The following is a 13045-nucleotide window of genomic DNA, read 5'->3' as shown; positions in this document are numbered from 1 at the left end:
ATAAAAAAGAAACGGAAGAAGTATTTTCTCCTTTTCATCTTCTTACCAAACAAAGTCTTAAACCAAACACTCAATAAATATAACCGTTTTCATTATCATTTTCCTATTATTCATTTTCATTCCCTTTTCATTTCATATATTGAACTAAATTACCCTTGACAGATTCGAACTCCTCATCCTTCCATACTATCATCATTCATCACCAATTCACCATCCTGAATCTTCCGATCTGCCCCCCCCCCCCCCCCCCACCACCAAACAACCCCAACCATCTTCTCTCTCCTCTTCAATGGAAATTGACCCTCTCCCCAACGGAAACTCCTCCGTCGAAGGATCCACTGGCGCCACACCCGCCGAAGCAGTGGCGGCTATGGCGGCGGCAGCGGCGTCGAACGTGAGCAAGTTGTCCGATTCACTCAAGCTCGAACACCAGTTTCTACGCGTTCCTTTCGAACACTTCAAGAAAACTATCCGTGCTAATCATCGCTCAGTTGAGAAAGAGGTTTCTGCCGTTATGACCGCCGTTCAATCTGCTTCTCCTGATTTTGATCGCAACGACGTCGTTTCGCATCTCTCTTCTCTAGTTTCTCGCTTGCAAGGCCTCAAGAGAAAGGTATCGCGCTAATAATATTGATTTTGATTTTTGTAAGATTATTGTGTTTGTGGAATGTGGATTGACAGATTGCTTGGTTGATTGCGTGTGTTTTACTAGTATATTTCTTGATATTAAGTAGGACGAGTTGTCGAATTTGAGGAATTGGAGTTTTTTTTTGTTTGATGGATTGTGATCATATAGAAACCAAGAAAAAGGAACAAGAGTTGGTTCAAGAATTGGCTTCTTGTTGGTGTAATTGTTGTGAATTTCGACATTATTGCTTTCTTCATATTTGAGCTTGTAATGCATTTTGTGCCTAAAGAAATAATTTGCTTCGTGGAAGTAAAGATATGTTGTTGTAGATAAAATTTCAGCAGCATGTGTATGGCTGTGTTTTCTTCATTTATTTTGATGTAAATAACTGTAGGTATGATTGTGCTGAAAAAGAATAAATGCGTCGTGGAAGCAAAGATAGCTGTAATTTCATGGTGATGACTGTTTCGTGTCCTTGACTTGTTGTTGTGGACTACATTTTTGCAGCATGTGTTGTCTATTTTGATGTAGATGACTGAAAAAGAATGACAACTATAGCAACAAAGAGAACAATTGCACTTGTTTGGATCCTTGATAAGTGACAAGTAGTGATGTGGTTTTTGAGGTGGTCTAACTAACTTGAAGTTGCAAGTTGATATATTAGTGAGAATAGTAAGTTGGAATTGAAATTAGTAGCTGTATTAATAGATGTGTAATTTTCCCATGAAATGTCTAAGGTGAAGCTTAGAATTTGCTTCGAAAGTGGTAATGAATCTAATAAGAGTTTATTGAGTTTCTTCATTAGTTTACATTGACACTTAGAAACCACTTTTTAATGCTAATATAAAGATGGAAATAGAATTACCTCATGCGCCCATTTCTAATAGAATTTTCTTGGTAAAGTTCATCAATGTGATTATCTTGTACCACATGTAGAAACGTGGATTGATGAGAATGTGAATTGTGGTAACCATTTATTATTAGATTGATTTTTTTTCCCCATCAAAGACTAGCCTGCTTCTTTGCTTAGAACGTTGACATGTCTTTTCAAGTCTCCTTTAAAGCCATTTATTTTCTAAAAACCTTATTAAATTTCATCTAATGAGAAGTCATACTGGAGATGTGTTGAGGCCTTGAGGGCAGTGTTGCTGTGGTTGGGAACACATTGGGGAAAGTCAATAGTGGTAGTCTGGGAAATGGTGGGTGTAAGCAGTAGTTACACCTTGTTATGCTGGTCAATCCGTGTCAATAGCAGGTTAGGTCACCTTCTTTAGTGGCTAGAGTGGACTAAGCCATGTGGGTTGCAGGTCAATAGCCGATCCATCTGGGAGGCCCGATGGAGGAGTAATGAAATAGCAATAGGAGAGAGATATATGAGCACAAAACTTAATAATACACGAATTTTATCATATCTTTTCTCTTTTACAATATTAGGCCTACAATTTTCGCTGTGTTAATTAAAAACCTTTTAATCTTGACCTAACTTTTATGCCCTTGGGCTACTCTATCCCATTAACCTGGTCTAGTATTAGTGTTGTTCTGGTGATTCAGGTGTGATGATAGTGGTGAGAATGATGACAGGATGGGGGACGTTGTAGTGGATCTTGGGGAATGGTAAGCTGGCTGTGGAAGGGTGTGAGCTGAAATTTAAACTTAGGGTAGTCGAATCTCTTAGTGGGATAATTTGAAAGCAGGAGTTTAGCTCAACTCCAAACATATATAAGACAAGCCCCAACCCCGTTTCTTTTTTTCCTTTATTTGAACAGCAAAAAAAATTGAGAATCAGAGAAAATGTGTACATGTGTACAGTTACCGGAGTTGGTTGCAAGCATAATTAGGTCCATCACCATGAAGTTTATAGAAAAAACAAGGCTGGATAAATTAAGATTTTAATCAGAAAAAGATCCTCCGTTTCTGTCTTCAATCTTTACTTTTCTCCATCCCCTCTTACACGATCCTCCTCACATCTATACTCTCCAGTCTCCACTAGAAAGTAAGCTGAAGAAACCGGCTATACTCACTGCGACCAGCCAAGCTCAAAGATCTTGGAATTGATTTATAGGGTGTCGGTGAGACGGTGACCATTGATATAGGAGTTATTGGAGAGCTGAGGAAGACGATGGGGGCTGAGTTTAAGTATTCCCAAGCTGGGAATTTCTTGAATTATGTAGGGATATTTTGGGCTGTTGCAATAATTCAGTGAATGAGATATCAGCTCCCTGAGAAGTTGATATGAGGAGCTCCTATTTGAAGCTTGGCCAAACACGTACATAGTGAATAAGAGAAAATATAGTGGTTTTAGAGCAAGCCAGTAAATCTCTCCTGTTCTTGGAATATTGGGAATGCTAATCCTATCCAGAGAGCAGGATTGTGGTCAGCCTTGTTTGGAGTTCAATAGGTCTGAATAGAGTCTCATATCATGTTTGGAGAATTATGGACATTAATTTCTTATGTATTAGTTCATGGAACTAGGAGGGCTGTCACCAAGTCTCATAAATCTCTCATGTGGCTGGGCTTGCTTACGTTGAATTTATTATGTTGTAATGATCTGATTTCTTTTCCTTAGAACGTCTCTACCCTCTCCTCATACTGAAAAGTCCGCCCCACCACCACCACCATCCACTACCCAGCCGCCTCCTAGGGGAGTATGGAAACTTGAACATTGAATTTACCATGTCCTAGTGATCTGATTTCTTTTCCTTATAACGTCTCTACCTTTTCCTCATACTGAAAATTCCCCCCTCCCCCCTACGAGGGAGAACGGGAACTTGACTTCGTCTTGACTTGAACTTGCCTTAGTGAAGTAACAATTTTTGTGTTAACAAATATTGTTTTATAATCTGTTGTGTGTGGACTGGTTGGGTTCAACTTGTTTGAACTCATAATCCTAATCACTTAATTTCTTTTTATGGTGAGGTTATATATATGTGCGCCTGTGCGGTATATACAGTCATGTGCTATCAAAAGCCCTTCTCTTCAGGGGAAAAATCCTGCTCTGTTAAGCATATTACTTGTCAGTGTGGCGTTATCTATCTAACCTGGGGACCTGCATGTTTCTTATTGTTTATAAGTTCTCTTTCAGAATATTGATTACTTGGTGTTGGGTGCTCTTCCCCTCTCCCTCCTTCCCTTCTATATCTCTTCCTCTATAAGTGCGTAAATGGAAAACAAGGAACACAGGATGTATATTTTTTTTTGTTCTTTTTTCAATTGTTAGAGGAGAATTTTCGGAAATCAGTTTTTTCCTTTTCTTTCTTGGTGGAACTTTTTTTTTGATTATAACGTCTTGATAAATTAGATAGAGGAAGGAAGCCGAGCAGAGAATCTGCAAGTTCAACGATGTCGAGCTCGATTAGATCATTTGGAATCTGCAGGTACAGATGATATGTCTGAATGGAACAACATGCGTTTGAAGCGGATTCTTGTAGACTATATGCTTCGTATGTCATATTATGAGAGTGCAGCAAAGTTGGCTGAAACTAGCAATATACAGGTATCTTGCTTTGTATTACTGCTTCTTGGATTTGTTAGTGTTCTATATATTGATTACTGTAACTTTTCAATGAGCAAGTCATAGGTCCGACCGTCTTATATAATTTATAGTGAGACATTAAAAAGGTTACCCAGAAAAGTAACAAGTTGGCCCTAAATAAAGAGAAAATCTATGGTTTCCCAGTAAGTTATTGACTTATTCGGAGAGGTTGCCATACTAAATTTTGCCTTAAAATAAGAGAGTAAGAGACTTATAAGTTGATGTCTTAACCTTTGTAGGCTGTCTACAGCTGGCACATATGACTTCATTGGCGCAAGCAGAGCCTTTTACATCTAACATTGTTCATTTGAGATCAGATGGCTGTTATACTTACTGTTAGCAGCTCTTTAACACCTTGTGCCTGACTGCTATTTGTTGGATTACAGTGAGATATTATTGACTATTGCATATAACTGCTGCAAATATAGAGGCTCTTTCTGTAATGATGTATAGTGTGTCATATACCCTATCATCAACAACAAAAATTGACAAGAACAGTGACAACTATGGATGTTCCGCCATTTTCAGTGCCAACTAAAAATTATCTCTAAATAGTCCCAACTATGCATCATTTGTTAAAAAATTAGTCCCAGCAGGTCAAGAATCTGCTACAATAGGTAAAACGGATTTTCGTTTATTTTTTCCTCCACCTCTCATTTTCTTCTTTCTCCTTTTGTCTCCCCTCCCTCCTCCCTCCTCCCTCCCCTGCCAGGCTGCCACCCCCCGCCTCCCCCTCCCTTTCCCTTGACACCATTCTTCCTCCCCTTCCACCGTCATCCTCTTCCCTCTTCCCTCTTCCCTGCCACCCGTCCTCCTCACTGTCAAAAGGTTCACATCAAGACAGCAACTTCAACCATATCTCTTCTGCTATGTCCAACATCATCAACTTCTTCTCGTCCCTCCGAATTATATGTAAATCAATAAAGACCAAACATTCTAGTTGATTATGTTTTTGCTTGGAATTCCTACTCTTAGCACTAGGTGTGCTCAAAATCCGGTTAGATTTTATAGTTGAGAACACTTGATCGCTGAAGGTTGGATCACCATCATCATTTCCACTTTTTCCTTATCCATAATTCTCTCTCTTCCGCGCACCAAATTGACAAAGCCCCAACAAAACCCATTTCAATGGTCAGATTTTACAATTTGAAAAATCAAGTTTTGTTAAAAAGAAAGATTGAACAAAATAAACATTCAAAAGTGAACACTCACCTAGAATAAGAATCAACTGTAATCTTCTAGAAATTGAGTGAACCCAATGCAGCGAGATTATGATTGTAGAGAAGTAAAACAACATAATTCAAGAAAGAACGATAACTTAACTTCTGGGTATATAATACTAAGGATTTTACGAGCCTTTTTGATCAATTTTTAAGTGGGGTCCTCAAAATTAGAGTTTGTTTCGAAATTGAGACGATTCAGTTTACGAGTGATTAATTAGTGCACAGGGATGGGCTGAGTAGGGGAGGAAGACCGGTGGCAGTGGAGGGGGAGGCTGAGGGGTAGCAGGGGAGGGAGGAGGAAGGAGAGAGAAAACCGGCTAAACAAAAAAAATTTGGATAGGTAACTAGTCACCTAAGACCGTTTTAATAAAACATACCCCAAAGTTGGGACTCAAAATGGCGAAACGTCCATAGTTTTTGTTTATCTATCTTTTCTTTTTCCTACTGTTTTGGGGGGGGGGGGGGGGTTACTGATTTGTTGAATATTTTCAGTCACTGTTAGTTTTGTGGGTTGAATTAGTACCTTCCTATGATGTCTGAGATTTATTCAAAGCTTTAAGAAGATAAATTAGTCATGATCTTGCACCATGGGTTTAGTGTCCTGATGAAATACCTCTGCTTTTCACCTTGTGCATCCGAGCCTCTTGTGATTTGTGTTTTTTTCCACCTTTGTGTGTCTTGAAGTGACCCACATGGTTCCCATATTGTTTCCTTGGGCTTTTTCTTTTTTTATTTGTTGAGATTTTGATGTTTCTTGTTTTTCCTATTAGAAAATGAACAAAGTTTTTTAATCTCCTTAAATTATATGAATAAATTTGCCAACTGAAATGTCTGCTGAATATTTGTTGTATTTTTTTTGCCTTGAGGAAATTTAACTGCAATGTTATTTTCTTGGAATGCAAAAATGAAATACTTTGATGAAGACAGGTCTTGGCCTATATATAACAAAAGAACTTTTAAACTGAGGTAGTTGTAATACTATTGTTAAGGCAGCTGTGGATCTAGAATTGTCTTTTCCCTTTGAATTTACACGATCTCCCGTATATGTGTTAAGACTTTTGAATTTCTGTAGTATGATAGGTAACACTAAAAAAGGGAAATTTTCAGTGCTAGTGTGTAGTATATCTATCTGCTACCCTTTCGATTAGGAATTAACAATCTGGTTCTGCCACCAGTATCAATATTTGTGCTCTCTTGAGTTGGAGAAGAAATTTAGTGCATAGTTGCTTTACTAATTTGATGTTTTGGTTGTAAATATGATTTTTTTTCATGTCAGGATCTTGTGGATATTGATGTATTTTACGAAGCTAGAAGGGTGATCGAAGCTCTTCAAAATAAGGAGGTAACTCCTGCATTAGCCTGGTGTGCTGATAACAAGTCCAGGCTGAAGAAATCGAAGGTATATACTACTGTAGCATAATTTTAAGTGTTAAAATTTTTTAAAGTATAGTTTCCGGAGAAATGTCATTGTAAAATTTCGTGCTACTTTATTCTAGTTTAGCCGTGAAATGCCAGTTCCTCTTGATTTGGCTGCTTGTTGAAGGGTGAACTTAACAGAAGCAGCTCGTAGGATCGCTAATAAAGGCCTCTGTAATCTGTAATACAGTTTCTATATTCTTTGTGTGTGCATGTATGTACATTTTTTGTTACGGGGTGTATGTAAGTACATTGTGTCTATACTCTATTCATGATAGTTTATTTGGAAAATTCAAGATATAAAGGTGTAAGTGCCATGTCTACCAGGTCTGAGAAGTGGACTGTGGGACTGCACTATTAATAAGTAGCCTTTTCGAACCAGGGGCTAACAGGTATAGTAATGTGTTTTTGACCATTCCTTGTGTTGCACTGTTGCAAAATTCTGGCTGACCTATCAGCTATCAAAGTTTTTTTTTTTTTCTTACCGTTCTCTATTTCAATTTTTGTTTGGGGGTTGGGGGTTGGGGGTGGGGGGGGGGGACTACCTGATCATCTATCCCCAGTTAAGTATACTTGTTATGCGAAAAACAAGGAAGGTGGCTCTGTTTGAATGACCCAGCAGCTACTGATTTTGTGATTGGCTTAGGAATTCCAAGTGCTAGAGTCTACAGTGAAAGCTTATTACACCCCTAAACCAAATCTGAGTCATTCTTTTAGTTTAAGTGTTTTCTTTGTTAAGCTTTAATGCATATGAAGGAACGTTGTAAAACACTAATAACAACACTATGATTTGGGGTCTTTAAGAAAGGGAAAGGAATTATCTCTCTTAATTAGTGTTTGTTCACTCTTTTTTTTTTTGTTTCCATTTCTGCACTTTGGGTGAATAGAGTTACCCTAAATCCCTCTAAGACTAATTCCCATCTCCTCCCCCCCCCCCCCGCCTTCCCCAAGGTATTTTAACTCCCCCAAAACCCTATTATACCCTTGGCCACCATAACCACCAGTCCACCATCATAACTCAACCTCACCTTTGGAGGCATCAATAACTAAACTGACACTCACATACCTTCGCTGCTGCCCCCATATCTATCATCCCCACCACAAACCTAACTGGCCACTACTTGCATACCAATCACCGCTGTTACTGCATCCTACCAACATCCCACAACTGCTAAACTGCTATTTGCAGATTCCACCCTTTGCACCACCATCAGCTACACCTAGCCCAGAAAGGAAAAAATTATATCACCACCTTCAGCTGCACCTATTCGGAAAGTCAAAATTCAGCTAGTCCAAACAAAACAACTCATGCCCCCATGACCACTACTCATCGAACAACTGTTGGAAACCACACAATGGTTTGCCTTTTGTGATACATAATTGAGAGGGGAGAGAGAGAGGATAATTTAGATCTGTAATTTGAGAGAGATGCACCCAATACTAGTGTGGAATCTCTGGCCATTTGCGGCAAATTCTGATCATAGATCTCCAGCAAAAAACTGAGACCGTGAATTTAGTCAGGATGCATAGGGGTGAGAGGGTAGATTTATGGAGTAGGTGAAAGCGTGAAGCTGCTGAAGGTGGAAATGAGAGGGTTTTCTTTTTTTTCCTTGACTAAACAATATTATTGGAATCTCTTTCTTGATTATTTTCCTACTTGTCTCCCTTTCTTACTTCTTTTCCCTTTTCATTGAATGAAATACCCCTTAGTGGATTAGTGATTCCATAATAAATGAGACAGTCACTCAAGTAATCGGTAAGAAACTTTCTGTTGGTTAGTAGTTATATCCCAGTAGTGTACTTCTGAGTTCTGACAAAGAAGTTCTCATATATGATGTCTAAGCAAATAGACACTATAATCATAATTAGACATTCTCTAAATTTGTTCTGAACAGTTTTAAAATTAGTTAATGTCTTGCAATCTGCATCACTTTTTTTATAATGCTAATCACTTACCCCCTCCCCTCCAAAGAAAGAAGCTTACCACACCCTCTTTTTGGTGGCAGAGCAAATTTGAGTTTCAGCTAAGACTTCAAGAGTTCGTTGAATTGGTTAGAGCTGATAACAATATACGTGCAATTGCTTATGCTCGAAAGTATTTAGCACCTTGGGGAGCTACTCACATGAAAGAGTTGCAGAGAGTGATTGCAACACTTGCTTTTAAGAGCAGTACAGAGTGTGCTACGTACAAGGTCAGTTTTATGATCCAGGACTTCTTTTGCCCACATCACTCTTATCATTTAGTTCTTTCTATAACTTGTTTGATTTCGAAATGTATTCTGCACAGAAGAATCACAGTGCATGTAAGATGATCTTAGATTCACAAACATAAAATTGGTCATAAAAATTAGTCACAATATGTTTTTAAGTTTTTAAACTGCCACTTAAAGCTCCTGTACTGTGCGCAAAGCGTTGATGAAAGTTTGACCCAATTTGGCTCCATCCAAGCATATGAAGTCACACTTTCTGCAGCTTCCTGTCCTTTGCTCCGAAATCAAGCATATTTTTGTTATATTTCTTTAGGCTTTTCAGTTTTCACCCCTTCCTCCAGTTCTAGACACTACAGTACTTTACCTGGAGGTGTTCCATCACAGGATTTACTGTAGGATGTTTTTTTTCTTTGTTTTGAAAAACTAAAAAAGACTTACTGGTCATTCCTACGTCATAGTAAAATAGAAATTCTTGCTTGATCATACGTAGGTTGAAAATGTCAAATGCAATTAAGGAATTGATGGATGCATCTGCTTGTAATTATATTGTATGTGAATTTCTGAATCCTCTGAAGTTTACTTGTAGATCTTACCAAAAAAAAATCATTTCCTTCAAGAAAGCTCGATGCAGCTCTTTTGGGGGTTTATATTTTATGATCCCTCCTCCTTTCCTCCCTTTTGCTAAGGCGCTGTAGAGATTTTGTTTATAAACAAATATTTTTCTTTCCTTTTATTAGGATTATAAATTATATGATATTTTTATGCTAGAATATGACTGGTGACCCAGGCCTTGTCATTATGCTTAGACATTTCATTCCCGAAGTTCGAAAATTTGAGTATCATCTCTGTGTAATCACCTTATTTCTACCTCCCTTTTCTCTTGGCAGGTTCTTTTTGAACCCAAACAATGGGACCACCTAGTCGACCAATTCAAGCAGGAATTCTATAAGTTGTATGGCATGACCCTTGAACCATTGTTAAATATCTATATGCAGGCTGGTTTATCTGCTTTGAAAACTCCGTATCCTTCATGCTTGGTTATTTTTTTCATTTATTTTTGTTTCTGCTGGTGCAAATATGCAAGTTTTATTTTTCATGGCCATTATTGAATTTATCTTAGACTATGCTCTCCTCGGAACACAACATTGATGTTGCTATAGTATTGAACCCTTCAATTGATTATGCTCAATGTTGTGAAAAGTTTACGCAACAACAGAATAACTTCATGAATCACCATTTATGATTATTGAAGTGTATTATTGTTGTTCGAGAAATATATCTTTGCACGACAACAACAGCAAAGCCTTATCGCAAAAATGATCTTGGGTCGTCTAACATGAATCATCATAAGATTCTTGCATAATGAGGACTTAATCAAGATAGTATTAATGACTTCACTTATGTATGCTGAACTTTGCTTGTTTATAAAGCGTACTGAAGTTATACTTCCGAACTTAGCTGGAATTTAAGGGGGGCTTTGGTTAAGAGGGGAAAGGGAAAGGAATCAAGTATGGTTTAGGAGGGGAAAGGAATCAAAAACCCCCCAATTAAAACACATATTTGGTAGTAAAAACAAGGGAAAGGGTTAAAAAAAACCCCTCCCTTCTCTTCTTCTTTTGGCAGCCAACTCTCTTCTCCGGTGACTTCATCTTCTCCGGCACTCATTCCTTTTCTCCCCGGCTACTCTCTGTGTCGCCTCCCTCTCTCTCTCTGGCAACGAAAATCTATTGTGTGGTTGGGGGTTATTTTCCGTGGGTCTGGGGTGGGTCGTTGATTGGCTGGGGTGGGTTTCTGGTGGGATGGGGTTGGTTTCGGGGGTTTTGGGTGGTTTTTGGGGAGGGCCTAGGTGGTTTCCGAGCACTTGGGGTGGCCTCTGGGCGAATTTGGGTGGTCTGGTTTAGGGGGTAGATGGGTCTGGGCGAGTTTGGGCTTTGGTGCTGGTGGTTTTATGGGTGTTGGAGGTGGTTTGGTGGTTGTTGTGGCAATGGTTTAGGTGAGTGCGGTGGTGGAGGTGGGTGGGGTAGGGTTGGGTTGACAGAGGTGGGGTGGGGTAGGGTTGGGTTGACAGAGGTGGGGTGGTGGAGTTGGTTGTTGATAGGGTTGGGTGGTCAAAGGTGATGGTCAAGAGTTTTCCATTCCCCCATTTCTAAGTGGAGGGGTAATGGGGAATCAAAAATAGAGGGATTTGGGGTAATGGAGGGGAAAAGAGGGGAAACAAAACCTCCAATCCAAACAAGTTTTAAGGGAATGGAATTAACTAATTCCCTTTCCTGTAACCGCCTAACCAAACGCCTCCAAATTGTACTTAACTTTCTTTTCCTGGACTTGTATTCTTGAGTGCTGCATTGTAACATATCTTAGTAAGCTGGCGAAAATAGTGAATGAACTCTTCTCCAGGACTTTGTTTGGATAGGAGGAATTGGAGAGAAAGGAAAGGAAGGGAAAGGGAGGGGAACAAGTTCCTTTGTTTGGATAAGGGATTGGGGAAAGGTAAGGGAAGGGAGAGGGAAGGATTTATCTCCAAGTTGGAGAGATGTGGAGAGAAATGGAGCTCCATCTTCCCCCTGCCTGTCTTTCTTCTCCCTTCCTCCTCTATACCTCCCTTGCTTTTCCTCTATTGATATTCAAACAAAGTGTATGTGCTACTGTTTCAAATTCGTTTAACTGTTACTTTTATCTTCTTGTAAATTTTTAATTTTGAACCTCTTGACATGAAGGGACTTCTGAAGGGTATCTTCGTTAAAGAGAATCGTTCTACTGTAGGAGATTCATTGTGGATTACTGAAAAGGAAAGTGAGCTTGATACTTGAACTTGCAGGGAAGTGGTGATTTTGCAAAGCATCCCAGTGATAAATACACCTTTACCGGAAGACACGTGCTTCATGTTGTATACTGTTCATGCTAATGTTGGTTGGAACTTGGAAGTGTATGAAGACTGGTTACACTCTGTCACAGTATCACGTTCTTTTCAAGGCTAGAACAATAAATTCACTTGCATGCAGAGGACTGCATCTTGATGAGTCCTGTTTTTCAAGGCTAGAACATTATTAGTTTGTTTGGGTAGGAGATTTTGGAGGGAAAGGGAGGGACATTTTCCCTTGTTTGGACTCTGGATACAACATGGGGCAACGGAAGAGAGGGGATTTGGAAGGATTTATTTCTACTCCCCTCTTAGACCAAATCCTCCCGATGTTGGAAAGATTTGGAAGGAAAATGCAACTTCGCTCTTCCCTCCCCCTCTTCTTACCTTTTGCTCTATCATTGCGATCCAATTAAAGTTTAAGCATAAACATTATATATATGTGCGTGGTTGAACAGATTCATAATAACTTGATTGATGTTAGTAATGTTTATTTAATGCTTAATGTTTCTAATAATAATTAGCTTCTTCTTATACATATATATATATATATAGTGCATTTGCTGTGCCTTGACCGCTGTTAGATTCTGTTATGAAGATGACTGCCCAAAAGATGACCCATTGTCTCAAGAGAGTTTCCGTAAACTTGCATCATCATTACCATTCTCGAAGCAGCAATACTCAAAGCTTGTTTGCTACATAACAAAAGAATTGATGGATACAGAAAATCCACCAATGGTCTTACCGAATGGCTACGTCTACAGCACTAAGGTTTGTGTAGTGTCCAATATGTGCAATATATATTGCCAAAGCCAGCGTATTTCTCTATTAACCCCGCCTTTTTTCAGGACTCATGGTTCTTCAATATTTATTGTTTTCTCTTGTGCTGTGACAGGCTCTCGAGGAAATGGCGCGTAGGAACAATGGTAAAATAACTTGTCCAAGGACAGGTGTGGTCTGCAATTATTCTGATCTGGCTAAGGCGTATATTTCATAGAATCATACCTTGATCAATTATGTAAAAAGACAATCCTTGTAGACTCTCAAGAAGAATAGCTGAAATCTTTCCGTTGCTGTTTATCCATTGGAGGATTGGCAGCTTACCCACATGTACATAACAAAAGGGCCATTTGAACAATTTGTTATATCTTTGCTATAATACTGTAAATTCTTTTT

The 13045-nt window shown here is 39.0% G+C and overlaps 1 protein-coding gene across 1 annotated transcript; it reads left to right on the top strand.

Annotated features, from left to right (window-relative positions):
- The first annotated feature begins 238 nt into the window (after positions 1 to 238).
- LOC104886905 (protein MAEA homolog) lies at positions 239 to 13045 on the top strand. The gene is made up of 7 exons (XM_010671441.4): positions 239 to 613; positions 3927 to 4121; positions 6660 to 6782; positions 8806 to 8991; positions 9897 to 10030; positions 12454 to 12640; positions 12765 to 13045. Exons 1-7 carry the CDS (start codon positions 290 to 292, stop codon positions 12864 to 12866), a joined length of 1251 nt encoding a protein of 416 aa, XP_010669743.2. The 5' UTR covers positions 239 to 289; the 3' UTR covers positions 12867 to 13045.

This window comes from Beta vulgaris, chromosome 2 (genome assembly GCF_026745355.1).
Source record: "Beta vulgaris subsp. vulgaris cultivar EL10 chromosome 2, EL10.2, whole genome shotgun sequence".
Taxonomy (NCBI): Eukaryota; Viridiplantae; Streptophyta; class Magnoliopsida; order Caryophyllales; family Amaranthaceae; genus Beta; species Beta vulgaris.
This window is presented reverse-complemented; position numbering and strand designations above follow the sequence as displayed.